Genomic DNA, 23,867 nt, shown 5'->3' on the forward strand with positions numbered 1-23,867 from the left:
TGGTGGGTATTGAGGAGGGCACGTTCTGCATGGAGCACTGGGTGTTATGCACAAACAATGAATCATGGAACACTTCATCTAGAACTAATGATGTAATGTATGGGGATTAACATAAGAATAAAAAAAAAATTTGTGAAGAGGGTAAATCTAATGTCAAGTGTTCTTTCCACAATTTTAAAAAATCCAATAAAGGTTTAAAACTTAGCTGACCACTTACTACATACATTTCTCTGACCAAGTCACTTACCTCTCTGATGGAGATAATAACTAACTGGGATATTACATAAGGGATATTGATACTGTGCCTGGAACATCATAGGCCCTAGATAGACTATTGCTAAGGATGTTGTTAGGAGAGGGTTAAAGAGGTCCTTTATGACTCAACAGCTTTTGAAAACCTGGTCTGATGCTAAGGATCACTTAAATTTCTCAGTGAGTTCTAATGGCAAAGAGTAAAGGATGGACCAGAAAGTTGGGGCTTCTCCTCTTTGCCCTGGACCTGGAAAACCATTTTATCTGCCTTCTTGTTCATTTTCATATTCCTATGATATGTACTCTGCCAGGCAAACATCTGACCACATTTGGTTAGGTAAGACCAATGAACACATGTAAATATACATATGTACATGTACACACAGTAATAATCTACAACTTGATTGCTAGATAATTTTACAATTAACTACAAGGCAATTAATAAATATGACCTTAGTTTTCATGAACATAGTTGATAGAAACATAATAAACACAACCTAATCTTCAGATTTTTAACATACTGTTACCTTGTAATAAAAAAAGAGCTTAATAAAATAGTACTAAAACAAAGCAACACTAAATAAAAGCCCTGTGTCCTCCCGTGACCTGCCATGATAACACCTCCAACTTAACCATGACTTAACTATGTCTGACACCTTGAATAGAAACTTTTTGAAATTTTGAAAGTCAAGATATTCAGTGATGCTTATCTTGGTTTAGAATAGAAAGTCTGACAAGATGTTAATTATAGTGTGACAGAGTAGCAGTGATATAATACCATAAAGCACTGAAGAAAAGAGTTTGCTAATGCCTTTTAAAACACTCCTTGTACTAAAGGTACTCATATGCAAAGAGTCTAATTTACTTTCTCAGTACATAAATCAATAGGAATGGCAAATCTATTCCTTTCATTGCCTTTTGTTCATTTTCAGCTTTGTAGGGGTAGAGGAAGGAGTCTATACCACATAGTAAAATTTTTTGTGAATATGTTCTCCATAGAACAAACTTCAACAGTAGCTACCCATCTAAGAATCATTTTATGTCTCTATCAATTCATTTTAAAACAGTGGTTTTCCCAGGTTTCTTCCCATTCCGTTTTCTCTCCCTTCCCCTATGGAAGAAATCAGAGAGAGAGAGAGAGACAAACCATGAGAGACTCTTAAGTATGGGAAAGAAATTGAGCGTTGCTGGAGGGGAGGTGTGTGGGGGGAATGGGGTAATTGGGTAAGGGGCATTAAGTAGGGCACGTGATGTGATGAGCGCTGTGATATGTGACTGATGAATTACTGAACTCTGCATCTGAAACTGATGTACTATATGTTAGCTAATTGACTTTAAATAAAATAAATAAATAAATAAAAATTTTTAAAAAATAAGAGTGGTTTTCTAAAACCCTGAAGACTCTACCAAAAACACTGTTAGAACTAATACATGAATTCAGTAAAGCTGCAGAATACAAAATCAATATACAAATATCAGTTACATTTCTATACACTAACAATAAACTACCAAAAAGAGAAAAAGAAAACAATTCCATTTACAATTGCCCTAAAAAGAATAAAATAATTACGGCTAAATTCAACTGATGAGGTAAAAGATCTAAACATTGAAAACTAAGACATTGATGAAAGAAATTGAAAAAGGCACAAATAAATGGGAAGATATTTTGTGCTCATGGATTGGAAGAATTAATACTGTTGAAATGTCTATACTACCAAAAGATATCTACAGATTCAGTGCAATCTCTATCAAAATTTCGATGGTATTTTCAGAGAAATAGAAAAAGCAATCCTAAAATTTTTATGGAAAACAACAAACCCTAAATAGCCAGAGCAATCTTGAGAAAGAAGAACAAAATGGAAGGCATGACACCTGGTTTCAAATAATATTATAAAGCAATAGTAATCAAAACAGTATGGTATTGGCATAAAAATAGGCCCATAGATCAATGGAACACAATACAGAACCTAGAAACAAACCCATGTATATGTGGTCAATTTTTGACAAAGTGGGCAAAATATACCATGGAAAAAGGATAGTCTTCTCAATAAATGGTATTGGGAAAATTGGATATCCACATGCAGAAGAACAAAACTAAACTCCTATCTTATACTATGTAAAAATTAACTCAGAATGGATTAAAGACTTAGATTTAAGACCTGAAACCATAAAACTCCTAGAAGAAAACATAGGGGGTAAACTCTTTGAAACTGGCCTTCCCAGTGATTTTTAGTATTTGGCACCAAAAGCAAAGGCAACCAAAGCAAAAATAAACAAGCGGAATGGACGCATCAAACTAAAAACTTCTGTATCAGCAAATAAAACCACCAACAAAACAAAAAGACAACCTACAGAATGGGAGAAAATATCTACAAAACATATATCTGATAAGGGGTTAATATCCAAAATATATAAAGAACTCATACAATTCAATAGCAGAAAAACAAGCAATCTGATTTAAAAAACGGGCAGAGAAACTGAATAGACATTTTTTCAAAGAAGATCTACAAGTCAACAGGTAATGAAAAGGTGATCAACATCATTAATCATCAGAGTAATGCAAATCCAAGCCATGGTGAGATATCACCTCACACCTGTTAGGATGCCTATAATCAAAGCACTGCTGATGGGAATCTAAATTGGTGCAGCCACTATGCAAAATAATATGGAGGTTCCTCAAAATATTAAAAATAGAACTACCATATGATCCTGCAACCCCAGTTCTAAGTGTATATCCAAAGAAAATGAAAACAGGATCTTGAAGAGGTATCTGCATTCCTATGTTCATTGTAGCATTACTTACAATAGCCAAGATATGTAAATAACTTAAGTGCCCATTGATGAATGTATAAAGAAGACGTGGTGTGTTGTGTGTTTGTGTGTGTGTGTGTGTATAATGTAATATTCAGCCATGAGAAAGAAGGAAATCCTGCCATTTGTGACAACATGGATGGATCTTGAGGGTATTATACTAAGTGAGATAAGACAGAGGAAGAAAAATTATTTTATGGTATCACTTTAAAGTAAATCTTTAAGAAAGCCAAACTCATAGAGAGAATAAAAAAGTAGAAAAAAGTGCTTTTCTTTCCAAGACACTATAACTTCAAATCATGACCTGTTTTCTTAGCTTCAGAGGTTACTGATTTAACAGCATACAGAAAAACGCCCAAATAGGGATGGATGTTTCCCCTGGGCACAAGTTTGTTCAGGAAGATGCTGCCTTCCAGAGTGGTAGTGAGTTTGCAAAATTCTGAAATAAACCTCTGACTAGATGAAATGTGTTTGAACAGTAGGTGTTTCTTTGTTTTCAAACTAATTATCATTTAGCATTCATGGAGAGCAAGGGGACATTAAGATACCAAATCAAGGAAGTTGGCTATGGAACTGGATTTAACTCTAGGACAATGGAAGTATATTGTTTTTAGGCAAATTGTTATCCATACAAGGAAATTATTTTTATGATCCCATTAACTGTTATGATTACTACCCAGTAGTAAGGTCATGGTTAAAAGATGGACCAAAGGAGAACAAAGTGCTGAGCTTTAAAGGAGGGAAGTGCTTTTCATATTTTGAATTATATCATACAAGCCTGAACTTGATGATATCCTTGTATATATTAAATATTAATATTAATAATATTAATAATATTAATTAATATTAATTAATTTATTATGAGGATTCTTCAATGTCTGGGTGAGTCTTGTCTCTGCTGAATAATAATGTATTGTAATCTTGAGTGATTTCAACTTGAACAGTAGAATCTCCATTCTGATAAATGCTTGATTTTTGTCAAACCTTATTTCACTACCATCTTGATACCTTAAGTTGATACTAAAAAACTTACAAATATTTGTTCTTATAGAGAATAAGAAGAAAATAGAAAGTGATTTTATGTTCTCAGGAGAGAAGACTGCTCAGAGCAGGATTTATGTTCTACAAATATTTTTGTTCAGACATCTCTAAATACGTAAGTTTCCCTCATCTGGAAAAAGGATGGTAGTGAAGTTCCTATCAAATGAAAAAAAAAAGAACATTATCGGGAAGCTCTTTGTATATTGTAAGTGTTTAAAGAATTGTAGTAATTTAGATTATTTGAACTACCTTAGTGAGAGGGCATTCTGGACTACCAAATACTATGGAAATGTAAATTATATAAAACTACCATTGCATTGTTGAATTATTAAGTGGGATATACTAGAAAGAGAAATTTTGCATACAGAGAAACAGTCTTAGAACTTATCCAAGAGAATTTGCATATAAAAATATGGAAATGGCCTTTTAAAAATAGTGCTTTTCTCTTCCCCTCAGAAATCCCAGCAAATAAATTGTAGAACCATGAGTTGTTTTTCACAGTCAGCATTATCATAAAGTTTTGCCAATCAGAATAAAGGCCAACACATTTTAATAAGGCTGTTAATAGCTCACCTTACTTGACTTCCATTCATTGTAAATATTCCATAGAAGAACACACACAAGCCAACAAGTGCTGCAGGAATCAGCATTCCAGTATACCATCCCAGCCAAGCAAAGTATAGCCCAATCTTCTCACCGAAGTAGAGTCTGCATGAGAAAGCAAACCCTTAGTTTAAAGCAACATAAGCACCACGGCAAATGTTGATGTCACACCTAGTCAAAATTTCAGATGGACATACCAGCTCAGTTCCTCAGTAAGTTCCATCTGGGGTATCTTAATATTCCCACTTGTTAATGAATCCAATAATGGTGATGCTGTTAATCTTTAAACATTGTCATTACAGGGGTAATTTTATAAAATGTATTCTTTCTGTGTCAAACTTCTTAACAAGGTTCATAAAACTTTTAAAAGCCAGTTATTGACTTTCTCCATCCTCCTAGTAAAATGTCTTTTTGTTTTCCACACACAGAGCTGTGCTAAATCATATTGCTTTTGTGTAAATTAGAAAAAAGTCTTCCCTGTAGGTAGATGTTGAGAGTAGATTTGATTTGAGTCTCCATCTGCACCCTTGGCCAGACTCCCTTAGGCTAGACACAGTCATGTCACACCTTCCTCAACAAAGTTAACTCTGCGGCTCCTGGAGCACACAGTTCTTTCCTTGGCCAATGCTGTTCCCTTACTTTGGAATATTACATTTCATCTTCCTCCCTTGTCTGGCTTGTACACATCCTTCACTTTATATCACTTCTTACAGGAAGCCCTTCCTGACTTCCACTGCAACCCTGGCTTAGATGCTCCTGATCTTGTTCTCATACTACCCTCACCCACATTTCAGTGTCCTAAATTTAAACACTTTATGACAATTCACCTGTCACTCTTCCATTCCTCTCCCACTCCATAAGACTTCAAGTGCCTGAAAGCGGACCTGTGTCTTCTTCACTAGCACCCACCACAAGGAGTACTGAATGAAGCTAAGGAAATGAATATATTTTATTTCCCTTGAGCCGATGAACATAGTTTATATGGAAATGGCAGATGAATAAGACAGTTCTAATGACTATCTTATTGCTCTTTCTTCACCAAGTCTACTGACAATATCAACTGCCACACAGTTTATAAAGCTCTGGTAAGAAATAATAATTTCTTGAATTCTCTATGACTGTTTGGTCTCCATCTTCTAAAAACGGTTACTTAACACAGTTTTGTTCCAGGGATAGCTCTAAAAATTGGTGTTTTACAGTTCATTTAGGAATATTGCGCTGGGCAGTGATTCTTGCTGGGAAGGAAATTTTCTTGGTATTTTTTTCCTTGACAAGACAATTCTCTTGGTATTTTTTTTCTTTCTGAAAATCATTCTTTGGGGCGCCTGGGTGGCTCAGTCGGTTAAGCGACTGCCTTCGGCTCGGGTCATGATCCTGGAGTCCCGGGATCGAGTCCCGCATCAGGCTCCCTCTGACCCTCCTCCCTCTCATGCTCTCTGTCTCTCATTCTCTCTGTCTCAAATAAATAAATAAAATCTTTAAAAAAAAAAAATCATTCTTTTTCTACGTCACTCTCTGTATTGTGCCGGTTAAAATTTTGCATATTCTAATACCAGGTATAGAAATGGAGTCATCCTCCATTTATCTAAGTTTTTGTTTTTTTCATCGATTTCTCCTAGGAGACATAGATCAGTAGATCATTCACTTCTCCTACAACGATATATTCTAGTTGAGACAAAAGCTTATCATATCAACAGGTATTGCAATAAAGGCATCTGTTCCTTTAAGTAAGTGTTCCTCTGTGGAGTAGAGTAGGTTTTCGCATATATTACTAACAAAATGGAATGTCTTTATAATAATGACTACAGAGAACTGCACAGACAACCCCCCCTTAAACAGGCAGCATTATACTGAGATTTTCAATTACATACTGTTGAAGGTTAAGAGGAACAACAATATTATTTGACAGTAGTTTAATCACCTAAGTTACAGCAGATTTTAGATCTGATTCAGGAGAGGGAGAAGCTAGTTCCAGGCCAAGAAAGCTGATGGAAACCCCCTTGACCTAGAGCACTGGTTATTCATAATATTCTAGGATCTCTAGAGGAATCTCAAAAACCATGCCGAGGCAGGGAGGAATTGCTAGGTTGCTCTCCGTGTCACTCCTCACTGTACTTCACTCATAGCCATTCTCTTTTTATCTGTTTTATATTTTGGTAACAAGCAGGTTCCTAGAGAGCAGGAACATGCTGAAGTGACATCTATACTCTTTTATGGCCTTCATCTTGGGTAGGCCCTTCATCTCCTCCCTCTCTTCTCAGCCACTTGAACACAAAATACTTTCATAAGCAAAATTTCCCTTCTATGTCAATAGCCAAATAATTGGTAACAGTATCCAAATAACCTTAGTTATTAAAAATAAAGGTTGCTTGCTGAAATTACCTGAAGCAGCAATAGCAATGTGTCCAACAGATAAGAGAATTATTGACGCTGAAATGCTTGCTTGAAAACACCAACTTCATTTTGGTTCCTAATAATAAATATGGTTCTGTGAGCTAGCATATCTCATTGTGTTCACATATCCCTAAAATAACAATTCTTTCCTCTCTCTCTCTCTCTAAATAAAAAAAAAAAAATCAATGGGGCACCTGGGTGGTTCAGTTAGTCGCGTGTCCAACTCGAGTTCAGCTCGGGGATGGAGCCCCACTTTGGGCTCCGTGCTGAGCATGGAGCCTGCCTAAGATTCTCTCTCTCCCTCTGCCCCTCCCTACTGTTCACACTCTCTCTCTTAAAAAAACAAAACAACAAAAAAGCACCAAAACAAAAAACATCTACATAAATAAAGATCTGATAATTTGTTGTGAATGACAGAATAAGAATCAAAGCATCTTGATTTTGGATATGCCCAGGAGGCTCACCTTCACGGACTGTATCACTTACGCTCCTTCCTTCTTTGGGCTTCCAGAAGGGCTCTTTGGCTAACTGAAGGTACAATTGAAGGTATCACAGAGTGGGATCAAAGAGATATTGGTGTATTAATTATGCTTCTACCTTCTCCTTCTTGGGACATGATTTGCCCGTAGCTGCTTTCCTTCTAAGACTGTAGCTTCTGTCAGGCATCCTCCACTTCTCTTTTTGACAGGTTCTACCAACTGTTCTCTCCCCTTGTTCCTCCAGGCTAAGGTCTGATGAGAGCATCCAGCTTTTGCTAGTCCTGGAAGCTTCATCATCATCATCCATTTGTTCCCTTGACACTATTCACAGTTCTGTATATAGTTCTCTTATTAGATTTTCTTCAGATACCCCTTCTATTCTATCAGTTCTATCAGTTTCCTGCTAGGACAACGCTGACAGTTATGAGTTATTCTTGATAATTGTATTTCATAAACAGTTCAAATTATCAATATATATAAACTTATGAATGCTCTTTTTAAATCCTTCTAAGAATATTTACAGTTAGCTACAAACTTGATTAAGTCCTTTTTAATACATATTTCCTGATATTTTTATTTTTTTAAAGATTTTATTTATTTATTTGACAGAGAGAGACACAGTGAGAGAGGGAACACAAGCAGGGGGAGTGGGAGAGGGAGAAGCAGGCCTCCCACTGAGCAGGGAGCCCGATGCGGGGCTCGATCCCAGGACCCTGGGATCAGGACCTGAGCCGAAGGCAGACGCTTAATGACTGAGCCACCCAGGTGCCCCGCCTGATATTTTTAAAAGAACAAATTATCCTCCATCAAAATTAAATAAATAATGAATAAAACAGTATCTGGAGACTAACTGAAATTGAGAGAAGTTACTCACTATAAATGTGCTTCCTGGAATGGAATACTCACTAAATTCTTGGTTGAAAGACATATGCGTAGATGCTATGTTGGTCATTTTTCTCTTTGCTCTCAGATCCATTTTCTGCCTTTCCCCATTTTGGTTTGTTTTCACAGGGAAGTAGATTACACAAGTTCTATTGTAAATTGCTCCTGGAAAACTCAAAGGTGTAAGGAGCGGGGAAAGCCAAGAGCTTTCCTTCTCTCTTGGCCAAGGTCTTCAGGGAGAAGTAGCCATTCCTTCTTCATGGCTCCACTTCCAACACTTTCACTTCTCTGCGGACAGTCCTAGTCGTGGATGGTGAAGCTCCTGCCCAATGGCCCAGGTAGTGGGCTCTGAAATATACTTCATCCCATTTTCCTTGCAACCTCAAGGCTGTTAGCAATCTTCTTCTGTTGTTAATCTCTGGTTACCTCACTATTCCTGTCTGATTTCTCAGCTTTCCCATCCCTTATATAACCAAATCCCTAAATTAAGTTCTTTTTTATTGGAAAGACCTATAGTGGCTTCTTTTTCTCTGACTGCCTCCTGAATGAGATAGATGATTTGGTGGGTGAATAAAATAATTCCAAATCTGGAAAATGACAATGGAACAGCATAATATATCTTCCATTATTAATCCATCCACATTACCTGATTAAATCCAGGGGCTGATGCTTATACCACATTCCCCAGCGTGCCCAGCGCTCATATAATAGATGTCTATTGTTCTGAGGTCCATGCGTTTTGATGGGCTGGCTACTTTTGTAGGCTCCCTGAAACACATAAGATAAATTGATATACATTCCCTTAGTAAATTTGAACTAAATAGGAATTGCTTTTACTATTTTTCCCTTACAGAACAATTTAACAACTTACTGGAAGCTTCAGAAATTGTAAACTTAAGCCCATCACTGGAATGATGTAGTAAATCTCTTTATATTCTTTCATTGAAAATATTCTGATAATTACTTAAAAGTCCTTCCTTCAAGTCATTTTTTAAAACAATGAGGTCCCTTTCACTTAAAGTAAACTAGAATTTAGGTTTTATTGTTTGCGACCTAAGGTTTTTTAATAAATACTATATTCACCATCACTGAGAGAAATAGTTGTAATCTTTACTTCAGAAATTAAGAGTATTCTTCTACTTTAAACAGTGACTTCGTCCCAGAAAATATTTATTTTATTTATAGAAGCTAGAGAAGAAAGTAAATGTTCAATCAAAAAGTATAAGGGGTCTAAGTCATAAGAGCTAGTCAAGTTTTTCAATTCCAGAATCCTCATACCTTACTTTAGATAAGATAATCCAAAAATGGAAACATTGTCAAATTCTTTATATCTCTCCTCAAAAACTGTCATATGGGTTGTAATATTAGACACATAGAATATATATGCCTGATAGAGGAACTGCTTTGCTCTTATAATCAAAAAGGAGAGCAATAGATGTGGTGACTCTATTTTGTAAGCCTTAACTTAGGACAGGATTTGACAAACTCCATCTCATTCCAATGTGTGATTCTACTTTTACAAACAGCTTAATGAAAATTTAAAACAAGTGGAGTTATGCCTTAGTTTCCTCATGTAGATGATGAGAATAAGAATAAATATTAATGATTTCCACATTGAGGGGTTTTGTGAGGGCTCACTTGCATTATAAAGTGCTGGGCACATATAAAGTACAAAATCAGTGTTAATTTACGGTGTTTGATATATTGTGGCCATTGAAAAGTGGAAACAGGGTGATGGGTATTAAGGAGGGCAAGTGTGGTGGTGATGGGCACTCAGTGTTATATGCAACTAATGAATTGTTGAACACTACATCAAAAACTAATGATGCATTATATGTCGGCTAATTGAACATATAATAAAAAAGACCCCAAAAAACTAATGATGTAATATATGTTGACTAATTGAACATAATAAAGAAATAAAAATAAAAAAAATTCTCATTCTAAAAAAAAGTGGAAAACTATCATCTGAGTGATCCCAGACAACCAGGGGTGTGAGTTCTTATGAAGAAAGAGGGCAGCTTGAATCACAGTCCGCAGATGCCTCAAGGTTGAAATGAGAGACACATGTGGATTTCACTCTCTCTCACTTTCCAATGAAATGGATAAATTAATTAGGTAAAGATAGAAGTACAGCTAAAGTGCTGATGGGGTTTAGGGCAAGAATGTGCTACTTTGGCATGTAGATTATTTCTAAGTTGAAAAAAATTAATGGCCAATAGACTCAAGAAGTTTTTTGCCTACCCCCTTACCTGCTCAAAATAATTTATTTTTTTTAAGATTTTTAAATTTATTTATTTGAGAGACAGAGAGTGAGTGAGAGAGAGAGAGCACAAGCTGGAGGAGGGGCAGAGGGAGAGGGAGAAGCAAGCTTCCTGCTGAGCAGAGAGCCTGACATGGGGCTTGATCCCAGGACCCCAGGATCATGACCCAAGCTGAAGGCAGTCGATTAACTGACTGAGCCACCCAGGCGGCCCTCCTGCTCAAAATAATTTAGATAGGAAGCCTATGAGAGGGAGGAGAGAAATTACCAAGGATAACTTTTTTACATAAGAATACTTAGCTGCAGGATGTGGCAGGCATTGGTTCACCCAATATTTGCTCTTCCATTGTCCTGTGAATTATCTCCCTCCTAGACCACTGCCCTCTTCTTCTTAACTCAGGATAGCATATCAACCTCAATTCCTGGCTGCTGAAGAGCCTCTCATGTCTTTGTGGGGATCTGTACATGTATAATTAAATTTGCTTTTCTCCTATTAATAACCTGCTTTATGTCAATTTATTAGGTCAGCCAAAGAACCCTGAAGGGAAGAAGAGAAAAGTTTCCTCTCCTACAGTGCAGTCCAAGTTTTCTTCCTTAAGAGCCCAAGACTTTTAAAGCCTAAAGATTAGAAGCTAAGGAGATGAAAGTGAAGATCAAGATTTCAAGCATGGATACATCCACCTGGGAAATGTTTGTTTGCTTGTGCAATTGGACTGATCTGTTAGGATAGACTGCCCTGAGATTGGGTAAGCAAGGGAAGGTGAACCAAAGTCTCAGCTTTCTTTCAGTAATTAATGATAAGTTTCTAAAACACCTGAGTTTCCTTCCCAGCCTCAGTGGGCAGACATAGGCACTTCCTGGTAGATTCCTAGTAGATCATTGTTTTAATTCTGCTCAAGAACCTCAACCGTACTGTTCTGGGTTGACAGTGACACCTGTTGGCTGTAAGAGAAAACTGCAGTGATGATGCCTGCTCGCCTGTGTGTTTCCATCCCTGTTCAGAGGACCATGTGCACTCAGTGATCACCCCTCTATATCCTCATGATCAGTCCCCTACTCCAACCAACAGGGAAGAATAAACAGGATTATTATTTATAAACTACTCCAAATAGGTTCCAAATTTCACACAAGAAAGTGTCAAATGAACTGCTAGAACACAGACTAGTTATGTAGATGAAATTACTCACACAAAGAACAACCCAAAACTTCCTTTGCTATAGAAGCTCTCCCAGGGCCTTAGGTTTGCTACTCTGAACACTGTACCACTTACCGACTATGTCAAATCTGACATCATGTTTAATTTCTCTGAGCCTTATTTCTGTATCTCTATAATGAGAAAATAATAATATCTACTCCTCCAGGATTATTTTCAGATTAATGGGAAAAGGGGGCCTGTCACATGAAATAACTTAACATATTACCCATTATTATTATTTATATTCCTACTGTAAGTAAGATATTCATACCATAATGAATAGATGCTTTGGGGTCTGGCTTTGTGGGCTCAAACCTGTGCCTTTGATACTTAATTTTTCTGTGCCTCAATGATCTAGCTATAAAATGGAGCTATTATTATTGTCTGTCTCAAAGGGTAGTCCTAAGGATTAAATGAGATAATCCATATAAAACAGCTCAGTGCCAAATAGGAAGTGCTCGATGCATTTTATCCTTTATGATTTCTACTAGACCGTGAAGGGGTTACACCTTGTGAGTCCTCAGCCTTTATAAACAGAAGTGATGGGTTCTGAGATTGCTGACCTCAAACCTCTGAAGACCCCATACTTATTTTAAAATGCAAAGTGGCCTTAAAAAGAATATAGTGTGTGTGTGTGTGTGTGTGTGTGTGTTGGGAGAGGATGTTCAAAACTGATTCAAATGTCATTCATGACTCAGCAGGCAGAACTCACCACAGCTTGGAGCAGGTGTTTCTTTTTTTTTTAAGATTTTATTTATTTATTTGACAGAGAGAGAGAGTGAGAGCAGGAACACAAGCAGGGGGAGTGGGAGAGGGAGAAGCAGGCTTCCTGCCAAGCAGGGAGCCCGATGCGGGACTCGATCCCAGGACTCTCGGATCATGACCTGAGCCGAAGGCAGACGCTTAACGACTGAGCCACCCAGGTGCCCCGGAGCAGGTGTTTCTAACTTAAAATTGGTAGACAGGTAATAACCTGGCAGAGAATCAAGTAAATAATGGGGTGTGGGTTTGTCTTAGATTTTCAGGCATCACAAAGTGGTAGGCACAAACCAGAACTTGCCCTGTTTGGGAATGGTGTGGAACCCAAGCTGGGTCAAGCATGGAACTCTGCATTGGAGCACAGGATGGTGGTCAGAGTGGTTGAACCATGTCCCTAAGTTCCCTCTGGAGCTGGGACTCCTGACAAGGGAAAAATTGCACAAAGGTTCTAGAGCACTGAGGACAGTATGCAGCCAGAGATCATAATGGGGTCTGAGAAAGGCCCAGGGCCACTCACTGATTGAATCCTCCTAAGAGTGGGTGGCCAGACTTAAAAAATAAATAAATAAAATAAAAGAAGGATCAGCAATGAGCATGAGAAACTTTTTTTCCCCCAATGGAAGTTTTATTTCAAAATTACCTCATGAGGGGGAAAAGCTGCTATGTATGAGCCATTGTTTATCAGTTTACAGATACCTGGAAAGAGGAAAAAAAAGAACAGTTTTTGAGTCCGTTCAAATGAAGACTTCCTTCTGTAGCAACATATATAAATTTGGGAGAACAAATTAATTTAAAAACTTAAAATAACCCAAATGACACCCATAGCCACATCACCTCTGAAGGCAGGGGCTGTGAAAAAGACTGATACTAAAGAGTCTATTTGTGTCCTTACAACATGAATCAATGGAGATTTGTAAGGTGCCAACACATGGCACTTTGTCATATCATGAAATGTGAGGCATTTTAATACCTATTTATTTGGGATCACATGAACCTGAAGCAAATATTTTTTTCTGCCTCAAAACAACAACATTTGGTCAAGAAAACAGAGGAATTCTCCACCCACAAAATGTCTCTAAAGGATATTGGTTTTGAGAAGTCTTTAAGTAATACTGAGCCAAGGAGACATAAATAGCAATATGTGACACTTCTTAAAATCTCCTCCATCTCAGCCTGAGTGTAGCGAAATGGACATTCTCATATTGTCATGGTAAGATTAGATATTGGGAAACTTTTGGAGGATAATTTTTGTTACAGTATTATTTATATTCGTAAAGAATAAGAAATAATTGTATACCCAAAATCAGGAAATCATTTAATTATTATGGTGCAATCAATTATACTAGGTACTTGGTAAATAACTGCAATTTGATGAATGCTTATAATAGAATTTTGTACAGCTATTTACAATGTTTACAGACATACCAAAGGGCTTGAGAAAATACTCACACTTTTTAAAAAGGACAAAATTGTAAACACTGCATGATTCTAAAAATCATGTATATATACATCATATTCAACACATCATTATTAGAATCATGCAAGTTTACTATATATACATTCAGTATTAATTTGTGAGAGTGACAACTGAGTTTGGGGATTTTTAAATTTTATTTTTATACCTTTTGTGTTTATTGTATGTTCTACAAAGGGCATGATATCTTTACAATCACTTGAAATGTCATATTTTTATTTTTAAAGACTATGTAAGTACATAACACTATCACTTAGACACATTTTTATTTTATATTCCGGACTTCTCTATTTTTATTTCTTATTTAGAAAACTAAGTGTCAAAATTTTTTGTAAGGATTTAGTGTCCAAATTAACTATTTTGACTACTCAGTAACAAATGAATTATTAATCAGAGGAGAACCAAAGTCTGAACTTTCCTCTTTAATAAATGGCTGACTTGAAACATAGTTCATTTTACTTCTGTGGCACTATTTTTTAATACAATTCAGTAGAAATTAGTACAAGTTTCCAGTGGCTATCAACTTTTTATTTGTAAAGGTTTTAGGACATAACTAACATTTGATTTCTTCACTGTCTTGTATTTTTCACCCTAATAATTAAAAGACCAGCTCGTTTATTACCTGTTTTCTGCTCTGCACTATGTAAACTTTGCAATTTTATTTAATTTTTCTAGGTGAAATTTTCTCAATTTTCTTTTTCAATATACATATAGTAGCATACTGCAATACATTTAAACAACACAGAAATCTAGAAAGTAAAAATTAGCTGTTATTTCACCTTCTGGAGGCAATTTCTAGAAAGTTTCATATATATTCTTCCAGATTTTTTTCTTTTTACAAATGCGTGTTTAGGAAATGGAATTACATTAGACTTATAGTTTTTAATCTGATCTTTTTTTTCACTTGATTATGCATTGTGGCTACCTTTCAAAGTCAATAAATGGAGAACTAATCACTAATTTCCAATTTCTACAAGTAAGGGGTCTGCGTCGTATACTTTTTTGTGATATATAGCATACAACAGATGTTCAATAAATTTAAGAGTGAACAAATAACAAATAATTTTAAGTGGATGCATTTATGGAACATAGCCTAACTTATTGTTAGTTCCTAGTGATGGACGGTTAGAATATTTCCAATTTCATTCTATTCTAATCTTTGTTTATAAACAAAGCCACTATGAACAAACTTCTACATATATTGTTATTCAAAATCTGATTATTTCTTTAAGATACATTCCAAAAAATAAAATTTCTATTCCGAAGTGTTCTCGTTTTGATACATATGGTTAAATGCCCTTGAAAAAGTTTTTGTTGTTGCTGTTGTTTTATTTAGTTTTGTTTTATTGGAAGGCTGAAAAATAGGATGCTTAGAATTTGTGTTCAATGCATTATATCCTCATGTTTCATGCATGAAGGCAAAGCTTCAGATGTGAAAATAAGTATTTCCAGATATAATTAGTAACAGCAAATTCTACCTTCTTTATATTTTTAATTAGTGTTCTTACCCACTTTTGATATTCCATTTTCATATTTCGTGTGCTGTAGCATGTGATAGACTATCCTGCTTCGAGTAGCATTGCTGAAGAATGTGTCCTTGTTGTTTATTATGAAGCTGTTAAGATAAGGGGATTTGTTTTAATATTCAAAGCAGAGCACAGAGTCCAGCAACAGTTACAAGTTTCTAGGTAGTCATCCATCTGTTTTTTCCATTAAAACTAACACTTGAGAAGTATAGTAAGTCAAAAGACAAACCATCCTCTTAAAATAAATCAATTGGCAGAGACAAATACATTTATAAATAATACAAGCATTATCAAACATTCATTTAAAAATCTTTCAGTTTATAGGGAAGCCTAGATGTCCTCTTATTTCTTGTTTAGCATGAAACGGGGACAGCAGCATTAAATTGTCCATTGTCTCCCATAAATTTTGTACTACCTTAAGCAATGTAGTTCCAAATAGAACACATTAAAAATTGATGTCATTTCCCCATACCACGCCTTCCAAGCTAACTTTTCTTGCTTTCCAAACCTCAATAATAAGCAACAGTTCCTTCCCCTTCATGCCCTGTACCGTCCCCAAGTAGTAAGAGTCGCAAAGAGAAACCTTAATGAGCGCCAATGAGTAAAGAGCAAAAGGGTGATCCTGACAGGAAAGGAGGTCTATTTCAGCATTTATTTTGTAATATGGTGGGAGCCTCAAAAAAATGGAAGCATCCTGGACCTTACTCAACTTCTGACAGTTCCTGTTTCCAGTTGCTTTATCTCTGTGAGTAATAATCGGCCATTTTTTTCCAGGCACTTAGTACTGAAGTTTTAGGTCTTCTATGATTCTTGTTTTCTTTTTACCATCCATATTCAAACAGTTGCTGAACCAGTCAACTTTTCTAACTGAACTGCTCTCTCTGGCTTTGAGCTACCCTATTGTTCCGGGTCTCATTGCCTAGATTACAAGAGGAATGTCCTCTTAACCGGCTGCCCAATTTCCCACCTGACTTTTCAAGCACAGCTCTGATTCTCAGAGCACTCCTACTATTAATGTGTCAGCATACATACATAATTAAATTCCTTATTTTCCTTCCAGGTTCTCTATTTTTGCATTTCAGCCTCTCCTTCAGTCTGATTTCCTATAGGCCTGGGTTTTTGCATCTGATAGTCAAATTGTACAATTTATCACACCTTGAAATCTCACATTTCTTTTTTCTCAGGATTTTGCTCTGTCTCTGATATCTAGCCACCCCCCCGCCCCACCTCTCTCCACCTCCCTCCACACTTTTACTTGCTGGAGAGGACTATCTCCTTCAAAAAGGCTTCCTAGATCCTTTTCTCTGGCTGTAGCTTCTCCCTCTCTTGTAAAAATGTGCATTCTATTTGTGTCTTTCCTAACAGGCTGACTTTACTCTGCTTTGTTTCATGGTATTTGTATACATGTCCATTTTAGTAGCTTCCACCATTCTGATATTGTGCTTTTTAGTTTTGTACTTGGATGCACCAACAATTATTTTGAAAGAACTGGGTCCTAGACTACCAGCCCACATGAGTTTACAATTAATTATTCATTTCCTGAATGCCTCTAAATCAGCTGATAAGGAATTAATAATGCTCACTGAGAACTGTTCATAAATTAAGTGCAAAAAACATTTTAATAAAATGATACATTCTCTGACTTATTTGGCAAACAATGGAACTGTTCCAAGGTATTTTTGTTCTATCAATAACTCCTAGATAATGAAAGGCATCAAGTCAGGTTGTGGGAGAAAAAGAAATGTGAACTTACTGGTGAATCCGTGCACGGCTGAAGGGGCCAGTATAGCAGTCTGACTCCTGCAGGTTTGGAAAAGCTGACTTGTCAAGAACCATTGGGTTTTGGGACATCCATTTTTTTATTCTCCTAAAATAATTTTGTACACTGGAACAAAGTCACATGAACTAGATTAGGTTGCATTCCAGAGCCATGCCTCTCTTCTATACTATTCCGAAAGAAGAGTTCCAGAAAGACATACACACACCCACACTCACACCCACACACAAGCATTTCTCTTGTTCCCACACAAAAGAAATAAATTCCAAAACCAACCAAATCTTGCAGTTTAAAGTCTTTTGGTTCAACTAGGTTATCCTTATGAGAAAAATCTTGGGGAAAATGTTAAAGAATCATCATACATAAAGATGGTGGTAGGAAAGAACATAACAATTCAAGGAACATGACACACTTATCTAAGTTGTGAGTGCACAGATGTATGTATACCCACGTATGTAGCTGCAGATTATTTCCTGATTCTCTGAAAACTCGACAGCCATGTGGCTCTACAAGTGGAGACTGAAAGGAAATAAATGTCTACAACACAGTTATTCAACAGCACTGCGAGCCCCAGCTGTGATGGAAACAGCAAGGGTTTTGGTGTCAAGCAAAACCGAGTTCGAAGGCAGCTTGGCACCACAGTGGCTGTGTGAACTGACAGATGTTATTTAACTTCTTGCCTCCATTTCCTCACTCAAAAAAAAAATTGACTTAGCTGGATATTTGAAAGTTGCTGTCTTATTTTATTTTTTAAAATATTTATTTATTTATTTTTAAAAGCGGGGAGGGGCAGCAGGAAAGGGAGGGAGAGAATCCCAAGCAGGCTCCACTCTGGGCTCTATCTCACAACCCCGAGATCATGACCTGAGCTGAAATCAAGAGTCGGACGCTTAACTGACTGAGCCACCCTGGCGCCCCTGGTGTCTTATTTTAAACTTGACCCAGGGTCAAGTAGACCCAGGGTGAGCCTACTGCATTTCTAACCAGCTCCTAGGGGATGTCCATGCTGCTATCCACGGGCTGCACTTTGAGTAATGGGTTTAGTACAGACACCAGATATATGACATTAGGAATACTGTTTCGGGAAACCTTATATCATGATACTTTGGTCTCAGCTTTAGATTACAGTCACAACCCAGTTCTTATGTATATATACTGATTGGAACCATATTTACTGTACAAAGAAAAACAAGCAAAAGAAAGAGATATTGAGTCCAGAGATTGATTCTGAAAACCTAATTCTGAGTAACTGTAATAATAATTGTGTTTACTTAAAAAAACTGCAATATTTACACACTATTTATGAGGTTCTATCTGTCAATTTTTGGCCCCTTCCACAATAGTAAGAATCAAAGTAGCAGAATAGGATAGTTTCCTAGACAAGCACAATGTGTCTTAATATCTGTTTGGCCAGCGCTGCTTAAACTTTTAAAAATTCAGTATAGCAATGTGCCCGCAGCTAATAGTATATCTTAGGAATTATTCCACTCAAGTCTATTATGGTAAGATTACTATGCATAATTTGAAATAACAATCAATTGATGTAAAGTTTAGCATGTGGAGAGTCTGGACCTTTCCTTTACCAGGTAGGTTATCATATAGATCACAAGTCACTTTTGGTTTTAGAGGGACCAAAGTATTTTTTCTAGCCTAAAATAATAAATGGGCGATATCTGAGGTGTTCATTTTGCTTCTTCTCATGATAACAAAAGCCTCTGAAATCACAGAGTATCTCCGTATTTCAGTGACTAGTGCATAGATATTTATAAATCATTGAACGGATTGTATAGCAATTACTCCAGCTTCTTAAACTTGGCACAGTGAGGAACACAGCAGGGTAGGAGGTGGAGGAGGAGTCTTCCAGGACTGAATTTTCCAGTTATTGAAATTGAGGCAAACATTTTCAATCTTTGAGCTTTAGGTTCTTCACCTCTAGAGAGAGGAAGTGATTCTATCTGTCTTACCTTACTAGGTGCTAGAAGGATCAAATAAAAGGATACATTCTGACTGCACTTAGGAAATGATGATGAACTACAGTTTTCTCTGACAAAATACAAATATACAAGAAGCGGAGGTGAATTTTAAAAACATTAATGAAATAAAAGGGCCTTCAGATCATCACTCATTTTTTATAGAAATAAACTATTATAATGTAGACTTTTCATATACACTTTCTATGAAGAAGTAAATGATTCTGATAGTGAAACATGATCAGGCCTGGATTTGAATCACGGGATGCAAAGTTCTAGATTATTACTCAATTTCCTTGATTCTTATTCAATTTTCCCATCTCTTAAAGGAAGGGATATTTCGAGAATTAAATATGTAATGCCTGAATCCACAGTGCTAAGCACCCAGCAAGCACTCAGTAATGTTTACGATAATAATGAGAGTTATTACTACTCTGTCTACTACTACTAGTCTCACCAACATGTCACGAACATGATCTAATGCAGTCGACACTCTACCAAATCTTTGTCACCTTGGCCATCTTGCAGACTCAAGGTTTCACAGCATATTGTGAAAAGGACTTCTAATGGAGCTTTAAGTTCCTTGGCTAAAATCAATGGAAAGCAGAGAATTCTATGGAAATTGAAAAGAATTCTGGATAAAAGGGCCAAAAGAACTTCATCGGAGCACCAACTCTACCCAACCAGCTGTGAAATCTGGGAGAGGGGAGGAGGCATGGGGTTAGTAGAGTGGTGATAATGGTCATTTATTCTCCCAGATCTGCAAAACTAGTTACTCTTTGTTTGCCTCCCCGAAGGGTCATTTTGAAGATGTTTTGATAACTGAATGTGAAAGTGCTTTGTAAGCAAATGATAAATAGCAGCACTAATAAAACTATAGCCGTTCCCTATCAACCTGCCAGGAGAAATGACGATCTTCAAAAGCTGGATAATTGCCTGTACATTATTCATCACCTAACTTTTACTGGTCAAGGTACCTATGCATAAACATCTTTCCCACTTTAAGAAAGGAAAAGCACAAGTGAAATCTAAATGCACATAATTGATTTTCATTTCTCTCTTGCCAATTGTCTATAAATTAGGTTTTTAAAATTTTGTAACAATGATGGTCACCACACACACACACACACACACGCACACGGCGGGGGGGAGCAGGGGACACTTAAACTTTTTCTCCAAAGTTAAAGTTTAAAAAAAAAATCAAAATCAGTCATTTCCCTAAGTGAAAGCCTAAACTCAAGCAAATAATATGACATCCTTTTTCTCAGTTTAATATGTCATATACTTTTATAAATGCCCTTCCTATGTATTTGTTATCCTTCCCATATGCATCCAAAAAGTCAAGGAACAAAGAAAACTATTTGTAATAAGTAAATTGTAAAGAACTAGGCTGTATATATATACCACATCTTCTTTATCCATTCATCTGTCGATGGACATGACACAAACAATGAATCATGGAAAACTACATCAAAAACTAATGATGTAATGTATGGTGATTAACATACCAATAAAAAATTAAAAAAAAAAAAGAGGTAGGCTGTGTAATGTTTAAGGTATTTTAATAATTATTTGGAACATATAACTGAATTTTCATTTCATGAAATTAAACAGAAAATAATAAACACAAAAGATAATAAAACATATTATGATACATAATATAGTATTTATTTTTCTAGTTTATTTTTAAGTTTGACCAAAATAGAAAAAAACCCACATTTTTTCCACTATTAAAAATGTTTTCTTTAGAATTTAGTATACACGTTTATCATGCATTCCAAACGCACTCTAAGTTAAATTACATAATATAACATAGAAATTTGTTGCTATTTTAATATACAGGATTTTACCCTTCTGCTAGTCTCTGAAAGAAAGATGCTTGTTTATCAGAAAACCCACTAATTATATAGTAGCAAAATCTCACTAATTCTATAGAGCACACTGAACCTAACCCAAGGACATTTTATCAACACATCAAACATAATGCAGGCACATGCAGAGAAAAACAAAACCCTCTGCAGTTGTAAATTCATATATTTTATTTCCAATGACTTTTACATTATTATATAAAAATAATTTTGGAAATTTGCTATACGACTAGGACCAAATATGCACAAGGGGAATGATAAAAGTTCATTTTAAATCTGAGCATGTTAACCCAACAAAAAGAAAAATCTGACCTGGCTGAGAAGCATCATTAATAATTTTAGTATTTTAAAGAGACTTTTAAGTACTAATTCCTTTAATATTCATTCTAACTTCAAGTCCCCCCCATTATTTACTTTTTTTGTTACCTGTTCCCACCACATCTAAATTTAATGTTTAAGAGAGACGAACATTCTCCTCTCCTAAAATGAAAATTTTTCTTAAAGTTCTAAATTATATTTAGCCACTTTCTCTGGTAAAGAAACTCGATTTATGGAATTCTTTCCTAAAATGTTCTGATGTTCACACTATATGATTCCAGTTTTGTGTCATTCTGGCTTTAACATCCCGCAGCATTATTCAATAGAGTGTACTCTATCATATTTTGCTTTCACTAACTGATTCTTTTGCAATGAGCAGAAAAAAGCCAAGTATAAGAAGCCTTTTGTTTTTAGCACCCATTGAATGGAAGTTCATTTTCCTCAGTGAAAACAGGGCCAGGGTGATTCAGGTGGGAGAGCTTCTCCTGTCTCACGGTTGTGGTTTGATAAATTCCTTTGTCATAGCTACTGTTACCACAGTAGGTAAAGAGAAGTTTTGAGATGAAGCTCTTGAAAAAAAGTTTGTTTTCAATATTAGGATAAGACAGGCAGCTCAGCTGGTGAGAGCAGGCCTGGAATTCAAAAGATGCTATGTGGCTTTGGTAAACCACTTCATCACTCTGGAGGCTGGTCTCTCTTTGACCACCTCTGTCAAACAAGAGATTTGGACTGAATGATCCAGAAGGTTTCTGCCACATCTGTTCTTCTATTACTCTAGTGGGTCATCATTTGCCCATCAATCCTGATTTTATAACTATTTTTTAAATTAAAATCTCCTGAGATGCTAACTTGCAATTAAAATCCTCCTGTCACAACATTATATCAAAAAAGGATTGCAGGGACACTTGAGTGGCTCAGTCAGTAAAGCATCTGCCTTTGGCTCAGGTCATGATCCCTGGGTCCTGGGATTGAGCCCCGCATCGGGCTCCTTGCTCAGCGGGAAGCTGCTTCTCCCTCTGTCTCTGCCTCTGCCCCTGCTTGTGCTCTCTCTCCCTGACAAATAAATAAATAAAATCTTAAAAAGAAAAAAGAAGATTGCAGGAATGGCAATGGTAAATAGAAAAAAAAGAGATTATCTGATTTTAAACATTGTTAAATTTGGCTTAAGTCATTTTGGAAATCTTTGAACAAATCAACAAAGTTTTTCTTCCTAAAATTTACAACTGCTGATATGGGTAATCGAATGTTTCTTTTTATTTCTTTTTCCCAAATGACGAATCAGTTGTAAACAAATTACACATCACCCACTGACCTGCCCATTGATTTGTTCCTCCGGTCAGTGTAATAGCATTTTTTCCTGAAAAATAATAGAAACAGATGAAGACAGTCATGTGAAAAAAGAGAAACCAGTGAGTGACAACATTTGATCATACTGAGTATATTAACCCTCCAACTTCCACACACCTAAGAAAGACATGAAATAAGCCAATATAATAGTAAGAATTCTGAATGTACATTGTCTTAATTTCAGACTTGAAGTTACTAATAACAAAAAACTTTGATAAATCAATAGATCACTTTTGAATAGTTGATTTTTAATTCCATTTTCTGAGTCTGTCTTCTGCTACCCAATGCATATTAACAGATCATTTGCTTATATGAAGTCATCCATCCATCCATCCATCCATCCACCCACCCATTTATATTTCTATCCATCTAAACACATATGTAATAAATAGTTATTCTGCGAGCTATGTTAAGGTATAACCATTAAAAATGTAGAGAAAAAGAGGGTATCTACCCTCAAAGAGCTTCCTTTATAGTTGAGGAGACAAGTGATGGTTATAATAAATTGTGATAATGCAGGAAAACAGAGAGTGCTATGGAAGTACCTAGGAAGGGATCTCAATTAGTTTTTGTCCACGAAGGAGAAAGGAGTCAGGAAAAACTTCCTAGAGCATGTATTATCTGTGTTGAATCTTGAGGCATGAGTGGGAATCGTCCTCTGAATAAAGTACTTAGGACATGGTATTCTTGACAGAGGTAGCAGCATATGAAATGGCTATAGGAGCAACACCAAATATTTAAAGATTCAGGAAACTGCAACTACTTTGGTAGTCTCTGGAGTATAAGTTGCAAGTTGAGTATAGTGATAAAAAAGCTGGCAGGGATGATGAACAAGGCACAGATAATGAGGGGTCTTACCACTGACTCTAAGGTTTTTGGATGAAAAACAATGGATGAAAAACATTGAG

At 36.2% G+C, this 23,867-nt stretch overlaps 1 protein-coding gene across 1 annotated transcript in view; it reads right to left on the reverse strand.

Annotated features, from left to right (window-relative positions):
* The window catches only part of ANO3 (anoctamin 3), a 256,061-nt gene that overhangs the window by 73,551 nt on the left and 158,643 nt on the right, over nt 1-23,867 (reverse strand). The window contains exons 7-12 of the mRNA XM_081799084.1: nt 22,925-22,969; nt 17,433-17,564; nt 15,662-15,768; nt 13,320-13,375; nt 9,109-9,230; nt 4,678-4,812 (exon numbers count right to left, since the gene is read on the reverse strand). Coding sequence (XP_081655210.1) covers nt 4,678-4,812; nt 9,109-9,230; nt 13,320-13,375; nt 15,662-15,768; nt 17,433-17,564; nt 22,925-22,969 — 597 coding nt within the window. The remainder of the gene's footprint in view (nt 1-4,677; nt 4,813-9,108; nt 9,231-13,319; nt 13,376-15,661; nt 15,769-17,432; nt 17,565-22,924; nt 22,970-23,867) is intronic.

Source organism: Leptonychotes weddellii, chromosome 11, assembly GCF_054177405.1.
Source record: "Leptonychotes weddellii isolate Sample4059 chromosome 11, ASM5417740v2, whole genome shotgun sequence".
NCBI lineage: Eukaryota > Metazoa > Chordata > Mammalia > Carnivora > Phocidae > Leptonychotes > Leptonychotes weddellii.